The 19441-nt window shown below is 54.2% G+C and overlaps 2 protein-coding genes across 2 annotated transcripts; one reads left to right on the top strand and one right to left on the bottom strand.

Moving 5' to 3' along the window:
- Positions 1-5847: 5847 nt before the first annotated feature.
- LOC308609268 (melanoma-associated antigen 8-like) lies at positions 5848-8915 on the bottom strand (the record flags this gene model as incomplete). The annotated part of the gene is made up of 4 exons (XM_081222967.1): positions 5848-6863; positions 6938-7008; positions 7158-7255; positions 8889-8915. The coding sequence occupies 4 exons, from the start codon at positions 8913-8915 to the stop codon at positions 5848-5850; spliced, it is 1212 nt and encodes a 403-aa protein (XP_081079093.1).
- A 1768-nt stretch (positions 8916-10683) lies between these two features.
- On the top strand, positions 10684-18059 carry LOC308608332 (transmembrane protein 185A-like). The gene is made up of 4 exons (XM_081221255.1): positions 10684-11288; positions 14431-14607; positions 15137-15260; positions 16449-18059. Exons 2-4 carry the CDS (start codon positions 14458-14460, stop codon positions 16691-16693), a joined length of 519 nt encoding a protein of 172 aa, XP_081077381.1. The 5' UTR covers positions 10684-11288; positions 14431-14457; the 3' UTR covers positions 16694-18059.
- Positions 18060-19441: the final 1382 nt, after the last annotated feature.

The raw sequence follows: 19441 nt of genomic DNA on the forward strand, positions 1-19441 counted from the left end.
CTCTGGGCAGGACCTGGGATTGTCCCGTCTGCCACTGTGAGTCCCTGCTCCTTCTACCAGGGCGCCAGTCTCTCAGAGACCCGGACGTCAGGACGTCAGGACAGGCCTACTGTGCTCATCCCGCCCCGGGGCCTCCCACGGCCACCTGCCAGGGCGGGGACCTGGTGGGTCCTTTTTGTCCTCTCTCAGGGTCCCCTAAGGGCTCTAACTCTAGTCCACCAGGGACCTGACATTTTACCCTCTGCCCTCATGAGACCCCGCCCCTTATCCCAGGTCCCCAGCTTCTCTGAGGCCCGGATGTCAGGATGTGCTGCTGTGCTCATCCCACCCTATGGCCTCCCAGGGCCAGCTCTGTTCTGGGGTCCAGGCTGCCCTCAGTCCTCCCTCAGGGCCCTCACCTTGACTCCACGCAGGACCTGGGATTCTCTCCTGTGCCCGCCTGAGACCCCGCCCCTTATACCCCCTCCCCAGCCTCTCTGAGACCCCGCCCCTTTTAACCCCTCACCAGGGTCTCTGAGACCCGGATGTCAGGAAGTGCTGCATGGGGTCATCCCACCCTATCGCCTCCCCAGGGCCCCCTCTCTTCTGGGGTCCAGGGTCCGCTCATTCCTCCCTCAGGTTCCTCACCTCGACTCCCGGCAGGTCCTGGGATTCTTCCCTCCGCCCTCTTTAGGCCCCGTCCCTTACACCAGGTCCCCAGTGTCTCTGAGACCTGGAGGCGGAAGTCAAATCTCCTTGCCAAGTGCTCATTCCGGCCCGGGACTGCCCAGGGCTGATGGCAGGGGCGGGGATCAGTGGGGTCCCCTCTGTCCTCCTTCAGAGTCCTCAGCTTGAGCCCTGGCAGGTCCGGGGACGCCCCCTGTGTTCACCCGAGGCCGGACCCTCACACCAAGGCTTTCACTGTCCCGAGAGCCCCAGGGGGAATCTATGGACAAAACATCAGGCCACCAAGCCCAGGGCTTCTCAGGGCTGAGATGATCCCGCGGGGGTCCCTCAGCGCTCCCTCGGCTCCTCACCTTGACTCTCCGCTGGCGGCCCCTCATGCACAGACATCTGAGTGCCTCTCTCACCTCCCCACACGGGAGAGTCCTCCCACGAGCACCCTCAGCGCCAGGGGCCCTCGGTTCTCGCACCCGAGACGCAGAGCCCAACCCTCGTGCCCCCGCCCACCCGGGAGCCTGAGCCCCCTTCCTGTCACGAGCGTCGTCGCCCCCCAACCCACGCCCCGCCCCGGCGGGACCTCCCCTAACGCCTACCTAACGCACCTGCGCCCAGGAGTCCTCCCCATCGACCCCCGCCTCAGCCAGGAGTACCTCCCCCTTCCTCCCGCCACACGCAGCAGCCTTTAGCCCTCCCCTCCCTTGTAGGCCCCTGGGGCGGGGGGCCAGCCCATCCCGACCTCCCCACCCCCTCAGCCAGTCCTCCTCTCCTCTGGCCCCAAGGCCGGCCACACCCGCCCAGCAGGAAGCCCTCCGCTCCGGGCCCCCCCACGCTTAGCCATTAGCCCCACCCTCTGCACGCCGACTCGAGAACGCCCCCCACCAGCCACCCCACCAGCCAGCGGTCCTCCCCTCGGACCCAAACACATGGGGACCCTTCCCTCAGCCTCGCTTCAGCCCGCTGCCCTCCACCACCGCTCCCCCACTCCCAACCGAGCAGCCCGTAGCCCTCCCCCCACCTCCACTCCTTCCCAGGGCCCTGGTACCTGCGGAGTCCAGCCCCCGGCAAAGCCCCCGCCTGTCTCCTGACTTGCTCTGACTCTGTGGATGACTCCGGAGTCCCGCTCAGAAGGGGCTGAAGAGCTCGTCTCAGCAGCCGACGGTCCCAGGCACTCCGTGCGAACGCCACGCGGGTTTCCGGGTGCTCCCGGAAGCTCCAGGAAGATTCGGGAGAAAGTTCTAGACGTCTCTTTACAGAGAAAGTGGTTGGATGAGAAGAGCACGTGAGGAGGCGCTTTGCTATGGAAGCAGCAGAAGCCTTGCGCACTGAGGGTCTGAGGTCCCAAGGTTTGGCGCCTCTGGAGGCAAAAGACACGCCCATTGGCCTTGCACCAATAGGAAGGCCTCCCTGCAAGGCTGTGGAGTTGGGGGAGCAAACTTGGCGATGCAGAGCCCATTGTGGCAAATATGTCAATTTGTCTTTACAGGTGGTTTTCTACTGTGATTGATAATGTCATAAACCTATTCTGATTTCTTTTGTTTTTTTTAATTTTTGAATTTTATTTTATGTATTCTTTTATACAGCAGGTTCTTACTAGTTACCCATTTTGTACATATTAGTGTACATTTGTCAATCCCAATCTCCCAATTCATCACACCACCACCCCCGCCCCCACCATTTTCCCACCTTGGTGTCCACATGTCTGTGCTCTACATCTGTGTCTCTGTTTCTGCCCTGCAAACCGGTTCATCTGTACCATTTTTCTAGGGTCCACACATATGCATTAATATACGATATTTGTTTTTCTCTCTCTGACTTCCTTCACTCTGTATGACAGTCTCTAGGATCCATCCACGTCTCTACAAACGACCCATTTCGTTCCTTTGTACAGCTGAGTAATAAAGCAACAGTAATAAAGCTCTTCTTTATATGGACTGATTTCTTGTCTAGTTGTATCAACTAGCCACCTTCTCACATGGCACAAGAGGATGAGGCAGCTGTCTGGGGTCTCTTTTATAAGGGAGCTAATCTCATCCATGAGGGCTCCCCCATCATGGGCTAATCACTTCCCAGCGCCCCACCTCCAAATCCCATCCCTTTGGGGGTTAGAATTTCACAGGTGAATGAGGGGGAGAGGATTACAAATATTCAGTCCGTAGCACTGTCAGTCCAACTATTGTTGCTCCTATGTTCCCTTTTTCCTGCTGAGATAATCAAGTTTTTCATTTACATTTTAACTTCTCTACTGCCTTTTCAGGCAATTATCAGTTTTCGCTAAAACTTTACAATTCACCTATGAAATGGAAGAAGAACCCTCACCATGTCTGGGTCTGCAAAGTGCCTACCCTACCCTCTCACTGGAGAGGTGTCCCACAGGTGCTGAGCAGGAATCCGACTCTGGACCCCCACCCTCACCCGCAGCAATCCTTTCCCTCCATTGCCCACTGCGGAGGCCACACTCAGCTGAAACGTTCCGAGAAATTTATTAAAGAGAAACATTGACTGAAACCATTGAACGGAGGGCATGATAACACAGAGAGGAACTTCTAACGGCCACCGGACCCCACGGGTCCCCCCCCCCAGGGTCCCCAACAAGGTGCCTCCGCTACACCCCACCCATCGGCCCTCCATCCCCCCACAGTCTCCCTTCCTGAGGGCGCCACATGTGGCCTCTCTCCAGGACGATGTGTGCTGGCAATGCCTGCTCCCCGCAGGGAAGCCCCTCCCGCTATGGCCCACATGCCTGGGGCCTGGCCCTGCCCTATGGTGGGCACAGGACAGTCCCACAGCAGGGCACGCACCACTGAGCCGACGACGTGGTGTCCCGAAGAACAACCCGGTGGCCATTAATTGTACTGGTAATTACTTTCACATTTCCAAGTAAATTCCTATTGCAATGCTGTGTTATCTAGGTTGGGATCACAAACTATGAAGGAGTGTTTCCCAGTTGATTTTACAAATACCAAAATTCAGCCTTGTATTGGATCAGTACAAATATATGTGGTCAATACCATTCACAAACATAGAAACTGAAGCTTATTAAATACTATTATTAATATACAGAAATCAGTTGCATCTGTATACACTAAAAACAAAGTATCAGAAAGAGAAATTAAGGAAACTATCTCATTTACCATTGCATCACAATGATAGAATACCTAGGAATAAACCTACCTAAGGAGGCAAAAGACCTGTACCCTGAAAAGTATAACAGTGATGAAAGAAACTGAAGACAACACAAACAGATGGAAAGATAACATTGCATTCTTGAATTGGAAGCATCCGTAGTGTTAAAATGACCATACTACTCAAGTCAACCTACAGAACTGCAATCAATGCAATTCCTATGAAAATACTCTTGGCATTTTACACAGAATTTGCACAAATAATTTAAAATTTTCTATGGAAACACAAAAGACCCTGAAGGGCCAAAACAATCTTGAGAAAGATCAACAGAGCTGGAGGAATCATACTCCCTGGTTTCACACTACAGTAATCAAAACAGTATGGGACTGGCACAAAAACAGACAAATAGATCAATGGAACAGGATAGAAAGCAAAGAAATAAACCCACGCACCTATGGTCAATTAATCTACAACAAACTAGGCAGGAATACAGTATACACTGGAGAAAAGACAGTCTCTTCAAAAAGTGGTGCTGAGAGAACTGAACAGCTACATGTAAAAGAATGAAATTAGACCATTGTCCAACAGCATAAACAAAAATAAATGCAAAATAGGGTAAAGGCCTAAATGTAAGACCGGATACTATAAAACTCCTAGAGGGAAACACAGGCAGAACACTCTTTGACATAAATCACAGCAATATTTTTTTGGACCTATCTCCTAAGGAAAAGAAGTAAAAGGAAAAATAAACAAATGGGACCTAACTAAACTTAAAAGCTTTTTTGCACAACAAAGGAAACCACTGACCAAACTAAAAGACAACCTATTGAATGGGAGAAAAGATTTGCAGCTGAAGTGACTGACAAAGGATTAATATCCAGTATATATAAACAGCTCATACAACTCAACATCAAGAAAACAAACAACCCAATTACAAACATGGGCAGAAGAACTGAATAGACATTTTTTCAAGGAGAAAATGCAGATGGCCAACAGGCACATGAAATGATCCTCCACATCACTAATCATCAGGCAACTGCAAGTCAAATCCACAAAGAGATATCACCTCACACCTAGTCAGAATGGCTCTCATGAAAAAGAACACAAATAACAAATGTAGGTAAGGATGTGGAGAAAAGGGAACCCTTGTACGCTGTTGGGAGAATGTAAGATTGGTGCAGCCACTGGGGAAAACAGCATAGAGGTTTCTCAAAAAACTAAAAACAGAACTACCATAGGATCCTGCAATTCCACTCCTGGGTATATATCCCCTCAAAACCCCACTAATTCGAAAAGATCCATGCACCCCAATGCTCACAGAAGCATTATTTACAATTGCAAAGATACGGAAGCTACCTAAGTGTCCATCGACAAATGAATGGATAAAGAACAGGTACTATATATGTACAATGGACTACTACTCAGCCATAAAAATGGAACAAACTTTTGCCTTTTGCAGCAACATGGATGGACTTGGAGGGCAATATGCTAAGTGAAGTAAGTCAGACAGGGAACGGCAAATAATGCACGATATCACTCACAGGTGGAATCTAAAAGATACAACAAACTAGTGAATATATCAAAAAAAGAAGCAGACTCAAAGATACAGAGAACAAACTAGTTAGTGCTTATCAGTAGGGATGAGGGAGGGGCACTACAGGGATGGAGGAGTGGGAGGCACAAACTTTGGGGTGTAAGACGGGCTACAAGGATGTATTGTACAACATGGGGAATAGAGCCAATATTTGGTAACAACTGTAAATTGAATGTAACCTTTAAAAATTGTATAAAAAATACAAAGTATTGGCATTTAAAACATCTTCTATGAAAAAGAACAACATTTGAAAAAGCACTAAAGGAAACAGATGAATTTCCACGTCATCTTAGAAAACAGGAAAACAAAGATGCTACACCGGGTTGCCCCAACTTGCCCGGGCCCTCACTGCTTAGAAGGCTGACCACTCCCTCTTCAAACTCAGAGTGAAGGATCAGCCTCCCTTCCTGCCCCACGGGAGAAGCTGCTGGACGTGGGCCTGGAAGGAGCCTGGCTGCTGCTCTGGCTCAGGGTCCCTGTTCCTCGTCGCTCACACCCTCTGCAGACAGGGATGGGAAGGACCTGGGATCCCATTCACTGCCCCTGTGCAGATGCTCCAGGACCTGACTCTTGCTGGTCTCCGCGTAGGCCCGGGGACCCCAGAGGAACTCGTAGCGGGCGGGGTCGCTGTGGGGCACCTGCCGGTACTCCACGTAGCCCTCCTGCACCCACACTTTGGTGAGGAGCTCCCTGGGCTCCCCATAGATGTAGTGCTCCCTCCCGGCACACACATCTATCTTGCTAAGTGCTCTCCAGACCACCTCCTCAGGGGCAACAGAGTCGGCCTCCAGGAGGATCAGGCCCAGGAGCAGCAACAGGAGGCCGGTCTTGGGCATGCTCGGCCTGTCACTCAGCATCCCATCGTAGGTGAGGCCCAGGGTGGGGACGAGGACATAGGAGTGATTGCTGGGGTCCACTTCCTTCACGTCGTGGCCAAGGACCAGCCGCATGCCCTCAGAGGCTCGCCTGAAGACCATGGGGAAGTGGTCCTGGTAATCTTCGAGGATGGTCAGCATTTCTGCCTTTGTGGTCAACTCCTTGGTGTGATGCTTGAACAGCAGGAACCCCATCAGTTCATCCACCTTCTGACATAGAGCATGTTGGAGCACATCTTCCTGGTCATGCCAGGTGCTCGGCCCTTCCTCATCTTGGGGGCTGAGGCCGTCGTCTTCAGATTGGCTCCATGGAGGGGTGGCCATGGCAGTGGGGGAGGGGCTCTGGGGGGGACTGGGTTCTCCAGCATCAGCCACCTCCTCCAAGGTGCCCAGGAACAGGTCAGAGTAAGAAGAGGAGGACGAGGGGGATACGGCCTCCTCCCCCTCAGCCCCCAACAGCTGTGCCTCCACCAGGCCCTGGACCGGGACTGGGGTCTGGAAGTCTGCCTCCGGCTGGCGGAGCTCACTCATCTCGACCAGGGGCATGATGCCTGGGGTCGGGCCGCCGACGGGAGTGTGGGCAGGGGTGACAGGTAGGGACCACGGACCTGGGGGAGACAGGGCGTGTGAGCGGCCTCGGCGGAGAAAGGCACCCTGGGCAGCTCTGACAAAAGTCACTTACAGGTCTCGTCTTCAGGGGTGCCCTCGGGCCTCACAGGGGCGCTCCTCCTGGGCGGCCTGTCCCCTGCCAACCTGAAGAAGGAAGTGAGGGGGCTCCTCAGGGTGCAGCCAGCACGGCCCCAGGTTCTGGGGCTGAACAGGATGGTGGGGTGACTCGGGTGTTGTGGGGTCCCCTCTGTTCTGGGAGGGGGAGCCCCTGGGTACACACTCAGGGCACGCACCTCCCCTTGACTCCTGGCACTGCCTGCGCCTCCTCTGCTCTGTGGCCTGAGGACACGGTCCTCAGACTTGGGCCTTCGCCTCCCGGTTCCTGGAGCCCCTGTAAGAAGGATGGAGGGGGCACCTCTTGTGTAGACTGTGGCACAGCCCTGGGCCCCTCGGTGCTGGTAGGAGGGATGGGCCGGACTCTGTGAGATCCCCCCAGTTCTGGGTTCTGGGGTGGGTGGTCTCCTCGGGGCTGGCTCGTAGTGCTCACCGTTCCCCTTAAGGGCCTGGACTCTCCCCTTTGTGGGCCTGAGGGGAAACTCAGAACAAGACCCCGAGTCTGAACAGAAAGCAGTGAGGGGTCCCCACATGTGGCCGCACCTGTCCAGGGCCTCCCGAGGGTCCTAGGATGGGGACATTCTGGGTCCTCACCTCCTGCCTGGCCTCCCAGCACTGACCACAGGGGCAGGTTTCTGTGGAGTCCCCCGTACCAGGACTGAGGGTCTGCTCAGTCTGCCCTCGGGGTCCTGGGAGTCCACCCTCTGCGGACCTGAAGCCTCACCCCTCACACCAAACACCTGACCTCCCGAGGACCCTGAGCCAGAAGTCAGGAAACATCTCATCTGCTGACCGTGCTCTGGCGCCTCCAAGGCCCCCGCGGAAGGGTAAAGAATCCCTCCCTGTGTTGGGGTCTAACGTCCTCAATCCTGGCTTCCTCGCGTGCAGGCTGGACTCTGGGCAGGACCTGGGATTGTCCCGTCTGCCACTGTGAGTCCCTGCTCCTTCTACCAGGGCGCCAGTCTCTCAGAGACCCGGACGTCAGGATGTCAGGACAGGCCTACTGTGCTCATCCCGCCCCGGGGCCTCCCACGGCCACCTGCCAGGGCGGGGACCTGGTGGGTCCCTTTTGTCCTCTCTCAGGGTCCCCTAAGGGCTCTAACTCTAGTCCACCAGGGACCTGACATTTTACCCTCTGCCCTCATGAGACCCCGCCCCTTATCCCAGGTCCCCAGCTTCTCTGAGGCCCGGATGTCAGGATGTGCTGCTGTGCTCATCCCACCCTATGGCCTCCCAGGGCCAGCTCTGTTCTGGGGTCCAGGCTGCCCTCAGTCCTCCCTCAGGGCCCTCACCTTGACTCCACGCAGGACCTGGGATTCTCTCCTGTGCCCGCCTGAGACCCCGCCCCTTATACCCCCTCCCCAGCCTCTCTGAGACCCCGCCCCTTTTAACCCCTCACCAGGGTCTCTGAGACCCGGATGTCAGGAAGTGCTGCATGGGGTCATCCCACCCTATCGCCTCCCCAGGGCCCCCTCTCTTCTGGGGTCCAGGGTCCGCTCATTCCTCCCTCAGGTTCCTCACCTCGACTCCCGGCAGGTCCTGGGATTCTTCCCTCCGCCCTCTTTAGGCCCCGTCCCTTACACCAGGTCCCCAGTGTCTCTGAGACCTGGAGGCGGAAGTCAAATCTCCTTGCCAAGTGCTCATTCCGGCCCGGGACTGCCCAGGGCTGATGGCAGGGGCGGGGATCAGTGGGGTCCCCTCTGTCCTCCTTCAGAGTCCTCAGCTTGAGCCCTGGCAGGTCCGGGGACGCCCCCTGTGTTCACCCGAGGCCGGACCCTCACACCAAGGCTTTCACTGTCCCGAGAGCCCCAGGGGGAATCTATGGACAAAACATCAGGCCACCAAGCCCAGGGCTTCTCAGGGCTGAGATGATCCCGCGGGGGTCCCTCAGCGCTCCCTCGGCTCCTCACCTTGACTCTCCGCTGGCGGCCCCTCATGCACAGACATCTGAGTGCCTCTCTCACCTCCCCACACGGGAGAGTCCTCCCACGAGCACCCTCAGCGCCAGGGGCCCTCGGTTCTCGCACCCGAGACGCAGAGCCCAACCCTCGTGCCCCCCCCCACCCGGGAGCCTGAGCCCCCTTCCTGTCACGAGCGTCGTCGCCCCCCTACCCACGCCCCGCCCCGGCGGGACCTCCCCTAACGCCTACCTAACGTACCTGCGCCCAGGAGTCCTCCCCATCGACCCCCGCCTCAGCCAGGAGTACCTCCCCCTTCCTCCCGCCACACGCAGCAGCCTTTAGCCCTCCCCTCCCTTGTAGGCCCCTGGGGCGGGGGCCAGCCCATCCCGACCTCCCCACCCCCTCAGCCAGTCCTCCTCTCCTCTGGCCCCAAGGCCGGCCACACCCGCCCAGCAGGAAGCCCTCTGCTCCGGGCCCCCCCACGCTTAGCCATTAGCTCCACCCTCTGCACCCCGACTGGAGAACTCCCCCCACCAGCGGACAGCAGTTGATGGGGGTGGCGGTGTCTTGAGGAATGGTGCCTAGCCAACAGGCACACACGTGCCACTAGGAATTACGTGTCGTTTGTAAAGAAGGCACACACATCATATTTTTCTTTCAGTTAACGTGAGGTATTTTTTTTTTAGATGGCTACTTAGGATAAGTACTCAGTTTAGATCTAATGACTTAAATCAGTGGAACGGTTAGGTGTTTCTTTTTGCCCAGAGGCCTCAGAATGAATTGCTGAGTCGCTAAATGCCCTGCGAACTGGGAACTTTGGGGCAGCTCTGGGCCAGGTCACGTGGCGTCCTGTGACTTTCATCTTGTGGGCAGTGATGAGCCCTTGAAGAGCAGTGAGCACTGGAGCCAGAAGGAGGGCCGCCTGTGGGGCATTCGGGAGCACGAGGGCCCGAGGAGGCAGGAGTAGTCGGGACGTGGGGCCGGGCTGTGGATGCTAGAGAAGTCTGCAAGGTGGAGGACAGGGCCAAGCGCCTGAGCCCGAGGGTGTGGGAAACAGAATGCGGGCTGCCCTCCTGTGTCCTGATTTGGGGAATCAGGCCGCTGCGGTAGCTCCCGGTGAGACAGGGTGAAGGCAGCAAGGTGCAGGGGGTGGGGTAATGAACTCCGTGGGGAGAAGGGCTTCCTCTGAAGTGCCTCAGGGAGAGTTGGCTCTGGGCCACAGCAGGAAGGCCAAGGTGGAGACAGGTTGGAGGAGCGAGCAGCAGGAGGTGGCGCAGGCCAGGGATGTGGAGGCTGGGTCTGCTCCCCACCCAGGGCGGGGTGAGGGAGCGAAAGCACGTGTGTTTGTGTCTGAGTCTCTACAGTGGGCAGAGAGGCTGAGTTTAAGGCTTTGGGGGGCATCACCATTTAAGGAGAGGAAAAGGCACATGAAAGGGAATTGTCAGAGACCAGGAGGATGGCGAGGCTGCACGCTGGGATCCTGGGAGGAGGGAGCAGTGGAGGGCAATCTCCCACGCTGCAGAGATGCCCTGTAGGATGCCAGCTGAAGTGGTCCGACGCCGCAGAGCTGATCAGGTGACCTTGATGAAAGCAGTTTCCGGGTGGTCCTGAGGGTGGAGGCTGGGCCACAGTGGGTGGAGCTTGGAGTGGCAGGGGTGGCCATAGGGGCTCGAGTGTCCACGGTGTCTCAGAAAGCTTGATGGTAACGGAAAGAGAGAGCTAGGGCCGGGAGGGGTACTGGATCAAGGGAAGGGTGGGTTCACTGGGTCTTGGGGTTATTTTGTGTTCAATGGGAATGAGTTGAACATGTTTCTGTGCTTCTGGGAAGGATCGTGGAGTGGCGGGGTTAAAGATGCAATAAAGAATCCATAATTGATGTCTTGATGTGACAGGGTCCTCGAGGAGCCAGAAAGGAAGGGGTGGGATGCAGGCTGAGTGCCAGGTACAAGAAGAAAGCAGTACAGGCATGATTAAGAAGAGAGAGAGATGTTTGTGGGTAGGCGCGGGACGGAAGCTGGGGGAGACCACCGGAGATTGCCTCTCTGCAGATCACGAGCCTGGAAACAGGTCATTGCCTGGATGAGCATAAAGGGCCGAGCAGCCACTGAGCAGAGAGGACGAGGCACAAGGCCAGGGCCAGGTTTCTCCTTGACACAGCACTGCTTTGCTCCTCCTCCGGTGCTGCAAATCAGAAGGTTGCAACTGTGATATAATAAAACTTTTGCTGCATTCTAATCTGCATTGCCTTTTAGTGTGTTAACCAAACAGTTGTAGCACTGAATGCAACCGTTATTTTGTTTAACTGATTCTTCTCTTCATTTTTAGTTAGAAATCCTGTGTTCTGTCAACATTCTCCAGTTCATATTCATTGCCTTAAGACTGGACAAGATCATCCACTGGCCGTGGCTTGTATGTAACTTTTTAAATCCTTAAATAAACTTTTCTTTTTATTATAAAAGTTATTCGTGTTTATTGTAGAAATGTCGGAAAAGACAGGCAAGCGTAGATAATAAGATAATAATCACCCATAATCCACTGGGAGCTAACATGGTTAGTGTTTGTTGTTTCCTTGTTTGGGGGTTTATTGTCTCATAAAGATAATTGAGATCATACTGCATGTATAATTTGGTATCCTGCTTTGTTGTTCTAGTGTTGTATTATAAGCATTTTTATGTGTCAATAAAAGGTTTTTATAAGCATAACTTTTCAAGTTTAATTGATGCAAAATATTCTTCAAATACATTGACGAGACTGGCCCCTCATTTCCGAATACTGAAGTTCTTACTGGTGTTTTACAATTATAAATAATGCTGCAGCGTAGAATTTTGTGCATAAAAATCTTTGCCTGTTGTTTTTTTTTTCATTGTTTTCCTAGGAAGGACTACAGAAACAGTATTACTTGGCCAGAGGGTGGGAACTTTTTGAGATTTTGAAATACAAACTGCACTGCCAACTCCCTTTTCAAAAAAGCTGAGCCAGTTTACACTCCTGCCAGGGGTGAAGTGTGAGTCATGCTAGTGACCTCTTGCTTCCATTAATGGGTGTTCGGTTAAAACTGATTGTGCATAGATAGAGAGAAGAATGGATGGAGAGAGATATATATATGGCAAGCTGCAAATTAGAGAAAACAGTACGGTTTCGACTAGTAACGCACAGAAAGAAGATGAGACAAAAGGTAGAAGAATTATCTTGCCTCTGGGAGGCGGGGTCTTGCCAGGGTTTGGGGTTTTCTCCCCGGCCCCACCCTGCTTGATGTGTACTTTTGTACATAAGACATTGTCTTCTGTGATTAACATGGTTTACCTTTAAAAAAAAAAAGGACAAATGTAAAAAAATATAGTAAAAAAAAAAAAAGAAAATATTCATTTGGTGACAAGAAAGAAAATAAGGGAACATAAGTTACCTCTCTAGTGAATAAAGACAAGATCCATCCCTTCTGCCTAAAGTCTTTGATAAAACATTCATAATAAAAAATACTGTTCAGGCACCCATCTTACATCTTCAGGGTGCTGTGTCTAGACAACGATAATTGGGTTCAGAGCTTTCTGTTGTGCCATGGAGGAAACAAATCTGGGTAAGACCAAAATTTTAGTGTAAGGTGAAATCAGAAAAAAAAAAAAAAAAGATTAGGAATTGTGCATGTGTTTCTATAGATGAACAGAGGAATTTTTCCAGCCCCAATCCTGTGCAAGTCCCAACAGATGAGGCAGCCTGATTGCAGGTTTCCCACAGTGTTCAAGAGAAACCAGGTGAGGCTGGTCGCTAACATTCCACCCACGAGGGCCAGGCCTCTAAGTGAGTCTGTTCCCAGACGTGCTTTAGGAGGAGGAACGTAAGGGGAAGCTGTGCACAGCAAACCTCCAGTCAGGAACTCCAAGTTCCTCAGGAGGATTAAAACTCATATACCAACTCAAGTCGTAGGTCTAAAAGGGAAAGGTAAAAACTAAAAAACTGTTAGAAGAAAACATAGGAGAAAAATCTTCGGGATCTGGAGTTAGGTGAAGAGTTCCCGGAAATGGCACCAACAACATGGTCTATAAAAGAAGCTCAAAATTAAAATGAAATTAATGAAAAGACAGGTCACAGGCCAGGAGAAAATATTTGCAAAGCAGATGTCTAACCAAGGACATGTATCCAAAGCATCTAAAGTACTCTCAAAACTCTAAAAGCTCAACAACCTAATTTTAAAATTGACAAGAGACTTGAACCGACTATTCACAAAGAAGATAGACATATGGCGAGTAAGCACATGACAAAGGACATCATTACCCATTAGGCAAAAGCAAATAAAACCCAGGATGAGGTACCACAACACACTCATCAAAATGGCAAAGATAAGAACCACAATACCAAGTGCTGGGGCGGACCCGAGGGACCCGGACCCTCGCCCGTCGCTGGTAAAAATGCCAAACTAGGTAGATAGTCTGGAAAACGGCTTGGCAGTTTCTTATAAATTAAACATGGAGTTACCATGTGACCTAGCAGTGCCGATCCTGGGTGTTTCCCCTGGAGAAATGTACAGCCACACAAAAACCTGGGCACAGATGTTTATAGCTACCTTATTTGCAATAGCCCAAAGCGGGAAAGCACGCACATCTCCTTCCCAGGGTGACTGGATAGCAGGCTGGGGTGCATCCATCCAGTGGAACAGCGCTCAGCCATGAGAAGGAGTGGCGTGTAGATACACGCAACAACCTGCAGGCATCTCAGAGATGTTCTGCTGATTGGGAGAAGGGAGTCCATCTCCATCACGTTCTTGCAGAGACAAAAGTGTCGTGACAGAGGACAGAGCAGTGGCTGTCGGGGGTTATGGGTGGGGCGAGGGGGTGACACAGTGATGGGAGAGCACGAGGGAGTCTGGCAGGGTGAAGGAGCTGTCCCATGTCCCGCCCGAGGCTCCACAGGTCTATACGTGTGTGCGAGAAAAGCCGTAGAACTGGACACCAAAGGATAACAGTCAATTTTACTGTTTTGTAAGAGAAGACAAAGGGACAACAGATGTACCCAAGGGGGCCATGCAGAAGGGAGAAAAGGTCACACGGGAGGAGCCTGCTGAGGCCCCCAGGACTCATCGTGTGGGCTTGTGTGTGAGGGTGAAACAAGCTCTTTTTGGTATGACAGCAACTGACACAGAACCCACCTGGGCGAGGCAGCGGAGACCGAGTGGCGGAAGCCTCCCGGCCTCGACTTGCAAGTTCACGGGGGGCCTGGGCCCCCTGCGCAGCCCGAGTTGCCAAGGAGCCTTTGGCCACAGTGCCTCTGGCAGGATGGGAAATGACTGGGAAGAGGGGATGTCCGGGTGAGCCGGGGCACGGGTGGAGGGGAGGCGGGCAGAGCCCGGGGCCCGCTGAGCGAGCTCACGCCTCAGGGCGGTGGCCGCGAGTCCCGTCACCCTGAGGGCTGCCGGGGCAATGGCAACCCCAACAGTGAGCAGCGGGTCCTCTTCCCACGCTGGCCCCATCCAGGCCTGGCACCATCTTAAGCGCAGAGATCCAGGAAGGAGTTGGCTCTGCCTACCCTAAAGACCTTTCCTCTCTCCTCCTCCCCTTAGGTCGTGTGTGTCCCCCTGTGGATTCTCATGTCTTTTCTGTGCCTGGTGGTCCTCTACTACATCGTGTGGTCCGTCCTGTTCCTGCGCTCCATGGATGTGATCGCGGAGCAGCGGAGGACACACATCACCATGGCGCTGAGCTGGATGACCATCGTCGTGCCCCTCCTCACTTTTGAGGTAACCTTTCGGCAGAACTCTTGAGGCCCAGCAGCCTGCGCTTCCCCAGAACAGCAGCTCCCCGAGCGAGCCTGCCAACAGAGGACCACAGGACAGTCGGAGAGGCCTTTCTTTGGGGGCCTGGGGGCTGGCAGTGAGAAGTGTACCTTTCTAGCCACCCCGCATCTGAATGTATTGATTTGTCGTCTTCCAGAAGGAGAAAGTTGGATGTGGTATTTTTGTATTGGAGCCCTGTGGAGAATTGTAGAGTGGGCACTGTTGACTCCTCCAAGAAAACAGCAGCAAGAGTTTCCCAGAACAATCCTGATGTTGGAAATGTTGTAGGTGGATGGATTTTGCTTAGTCCTGAAGAGCCATATGCAAGCTCATCTTGTCCTTTCCCCCAGAATGGAGGGTTACTGTTGCCTCCTGTGGAGTGAACTTCCCCCTTATGAGACCTGACGAGGGAGGGGCAGTGCAGTCTGGCTTCAGAGAGGGTCTGTTTTCAGATGCTCCATCGGTGGAACCTCAACTGTTTCTCTTTCTTTAGATCCTGCTGGTTCACAAGCTAGACGGCCACAACGCGTTCTCTTGTATCCCGATCTTTGTCCCCCTGTGGCTTTCCTTGATCACTCTGATGGCAACCACTTTTGGACAGAAGGGCGGAAACCACTGTATGTACTCAGGCTTTCCGAAGTGCTTCAACTGTGTGTGTGTGCGTGTGTGTCTGTGTGCCTGTTGCGTGGCTGTGTGTGTGTGTGTGTGTGTGTATGTGGCCCCGCTTTATGCACAGACGAGCCTAAGGACCCCAATCAGGGAGTTTCCCTGGGAGAAGTAGGACTGAAGAAGGCCTGGAATCTTCCAGGGGAAGGGCGTGCTGTCAGCCTTGCTTTCGTGGCCCTATGACCAGAGGGAGGCCTGAGCGCGGCAGGCAGCCTCTCTGAGCCCACCCCCTCCGCTGCAACACGGGGACCAAGATTCCTTTTTCCCAGGGGCTCCTGAGGATGAGAGGAAAATCCACATCATCGACCGAACCCTGGGCGTCCTCCCGGTGTCTGTTTTGCCCTCGCTCTCGCCAGCGTCTTTCCTGAGGTCTCCAAGTCTTGTCAGTGGTGCCCGGCTTCTCTCTCTCCCTCTCCACCTGTGTGCTGTGATAACCCGTTCTGCAGTGCCCTTTGCTGAGGGCCCCTCCTCACTAGACTGTGAGCTCCTTTGCATGCAGCCCCAGAGCACGCCCTTCTGGAAACTAATGCCACAGGGGGTTTTGCCCCCGGAGAGCCAGCCCTAAGCTGACGGTTTAGTGGTGTACCCAGACCGGGAGAGCAGGCCTTGGAGAAGGAGCTTTGAGGCCTGGACCAACACACGCCTGCCATCCTCCCGGACTCCTGAGGGTGATGCAGATCCTTTTCGTGGGTGACATTCTTTGTGGCACGTGTGTTTCTCATGGGCCGGGAAGACTGGAGGATGGTGACATAGTCCAGATACCGCAGATATCTGAGAGTCGTGAGGACAGTAGGTTCGCATACCGGAGGGCCCATCAGAATCCCAGGACCGCCCCCCGCCACCCCACCACAGTTTCTGGTTCAGGAGGTGTGGGCCAGGGCCCGAGATCCCATCCCTGACAGGCCCCCGGGAGACACCTGGTAGCTGCCAGTCCACGACTGCCACCTGCAGAGCCGCAGAGCTGCAGGGCTTCCTTCTTACCCTTAGTTGGTATTGAGGCCTTGCTCAGGCTTCATTATTCCCAAGACATCAGGATAAAGCACTACAGTGTACAAGGAAAAGTTCTCATTCATGAAAGAAAAGTAACCTGAAATTCAGTGGAGACTAGTGTTTGAGAAAGTACATTTCTTCCTTTTCAGGGTGGTTTGGGATTCGCAAGGATTTCTGTCAGTTTCTGCTTGAAATCTGCCCATTTTTGAGGGAATATGGAAACATTTCCTACGACCTCCACCATGAAGGTAATGAGGAAACTGAAGAAACGCCAGTTCCAGAACCTCCTAAGATCGCTCCTATGTTTCGAAAGAAGACCAGGGTGGTTATCACCCAGAGCCCTGGAAAGTATGTCCTCCCACCTCCCAAGTTAAATATCGAAATGCCAGATTAGACAGCCCCTCCCAGGGCAGATCGTGAGTGGACCTGGCCCGCACTCTCTTCCGCCTTCCTCTGCCTCTCCGTTCGCCTCCCCCACCCCCAGAACGGGAGCTGGAGCTGGAGCTGGGTCTCCGGGGACTTCCATCTCATGCCTTGTTTGCACTCAATGCCTACCAATGACTCACCGCGACAGGACACGCAGGTGACAGGTGCCTGGTTCACGCAGCATGGTGTGGGGTGCGTGTCAGTGGCTGTGGATCTGATGGAGGGAGCCTGTGGAGAGGGAAACAGTGATTTCCCCCGGGCAGGTGCCTGCGGAGCTGGCTTGGAGCCAGCCTGGATGGCTGATTAGGCCTAAGCAGGAATGGCTACACAGCTGGTTTTCAAAGTGTGAAAATTCCCATCAAAAGTGTTATTGAAAAATGCATTTTTGAACCAGGCCGGCCTGGCCGCATAGCTCAGATGCCCCTGTTGTGGCATAGTTAGGGGACTGTGAATAGGCCTCGGGCCCCGTGTGCACCCATGCCGCCTCAGCTGGCCATGCTCCTGTCGTTTCTCTCTGGGTTTTTACTGGCCCCATTGGTGAGCCCTTTCTAATGGAGTGACTCCGTGCCTGTATAGTATTTATACAAATATTTTAGCGTTGTAATATACCGTGTGAAATCCTAGTTCTGTACAGTATATTCTGTTAAAGTATTTTTTTACAAGCTTGTACTGAAGACATACGTGCTCTGCTGCAGAAGTAGAGGCCCACTGGGGTGCCACCCCTTCATGGGACATTGCCGTTTCCCCTTCAGTTTCTCCACATGCATAGTAGCTGCTACTGCCAGAATGGCCACAGTAAGCAAGAAGCTGTTTGTGCTTTTTTCTAACATGCTGGGAGTACTGACTTGCAGAAAGCCATAAAGCACGACTGGAAACTGGAACACTGGAGAAGGGTGCCGAGACTAGAAATGGCCATCAGAGTGTGCGCATTGAGGTCTGGGGGTTTTTGTCTGCCCCCAAGCTGGGCCCATGCTTTTAGCTAGGAGGACCACGGCTCCAGGAGCTGGGGGTACAGCCACAGGTCAGAGGGAAGAGGGCAGATGCGATGGGAACAAGCAGGCCGTGAGTAAAAGAAGGTAAAAGGAGCCCTGGCATTGTCACCTGGGAGCAGGGGAGAGGGGGAGAGGGGGCAGCTGCTACTCTGTCTAAACCGGGCTCCGCTGACATCCACCGCGCCCACCGCTCCGCCCTGGCGCCAGCCTGTAGGAAGCCTGTGCTGTCTGAAGCGGGACACTTGGAATGGTGCCACCTTTCCTGCTTGGTGTATAGCAAATGTAGCCCAACCCGCTCTCCTTTCCCCCTTTAGCTGTTCAATAAACCGGTTCATCATTTTCCATGTGCACTGTGCGGGTCTTAATTTGGATATGGTCCAGGATGCTGGAAGTCCTGTCAGCGAGCACAAAAGGGAACCTCGAGCTGCCACCAGCAGCCGAGGGGAGCAGGGGTGGGTGAGCATCTCTCAGGAGTCTCCAGGGGCAGCCGGGATATGCGGTACAGAGAGGAAAGCGGGAGGCCCAGGGATTCGGCTGTTGGCGGGGGAGCACACGGCCACAATGCTGACAGCTGAGGAGGTGCCCGAGAGTGTTTGCGAGTTCCCAGACACTCTGAAGTGGAACTCGGCTTTTCAGTGGTCGTGAGGCATTGCCCAGTCACGTGGGCCCTGAGTACCACTTACATCTATGCAAAATGCACTGTGATTTCTGTGTAGCTCCCCCTAGCCGTCTCTAGAGACAGTTAACTCAGGTGGCGTTTCAGCCCACGGTTTGCAAGAATCGACAAGGAAGGCCACCTTTTGCTGGTGATGGAAGGCTTCCTGCAGGTAGCCAAGGGCCACCGATGGACCATTGCTTAAGCTCCTTAGATTCAAACTTGCTGTGAGACAGCACGCTTCTCCGTAACCACGGTAGCTGTGAGTTAAGTGGCAGGTACCTTGCCTCCTGCTGTACGTCCCCCTGAGTCCTCAGGACCCCATGAAGCATGTGCTCCTACGAGTAGCCTCGTGGGGAAGCAGAGGCTCCGAGGGTGTGAGCCAGGCAGCTGGGGATCAGCAGGTCTGTGGTGCCGGCCTTGGCATCTTGTGGCCGAGCCGTCGCTCTCACCCACTGGGCCGGGCGCCTGGGCTGTGGGCAGGTGACGTATTGGGTTTGGAGGCGTTTCTGGTTCGTGGAAATCTCAGGAAGATCCTCCAGAGTAGGGTGGGGGCCTGCCGTTTATGATGTCACGTCCTGGCTGGGCTGTGATGTCACCCCCGAGCAACCGGAGCACTTCTGTGAGGGGCTGAGCAGGAGTGTGAACCCAGGGTGCTGCCGGCCACGCTGCACTGTCCCGTTCACGTGACAGAGGCACGCGCCGCCCTCCGCATGGCTGCGGACGAGAAGGGCCCCGCCGCAGGCAGGGCACCCGGCTTCGGTGAGGCACCTCTTCCTCCCGACGCAGCGGCTCCGGCCCTCGGCTCAGGGAGCTGCACCCCGCAGTCCCTCGCCCTGGCCCAGCCCGTGCCCGCGGGGCACCCCGACCTCAGGCTGCTGCCTGGAGAAGCCGCTTTCCAGGATTTGACCGAAGAGCCTGTGTTGGAAAGGCCTCGTTCCACCTGCGAGGCCATGTGGGAAGGCAGCCTCCTCTCCCTCCCCTTTCCCAGGAAGCTGTGGATACTTGTCAATAGCAGTCGCTTTACATCTATTTCGTGGAATGAAGACGGGACTTGCATAGTCTTCAA

Source organism: Mesoplodon bidens (genome assembly GCF_964165515.1).
Source record: "Mesoplodon bidens genome assembly, chromosome: X".
NCBI classification, from domain to species: domain Eukaryota; kingdom Metazoa; phylum Chordata; class Mammalia; order Artiodactyla; family Ziphiidae; genus Mesoplodon; species Mesoplodon bidens.

Bases quoted from the DNA above. Each gene is read 5' to 3' on its own strand.
- LOC308608332 (XM_081221255.1), top strand. From the start codon at position 14,458: ATGTCTTTTCTGTGCCTGGTGGTCCTCTACTACATCGTGTGGTCCGTC. The intron at 14,608-15,136 runs GTAACCTTTCGG...CTCTTTCTTTAG, and splicing joins TGCCCCTCCTCACTTTTGAG to ATCCTGCTGGTTCACAAGCT. The intron at 15,261-16,448 runs GTATGTACTCAG...CTTCCTTTTCAG, and splicing joins ACAGAAGGGCGGAAACCACT to GGTGGTTTGGGATTCGCAAG.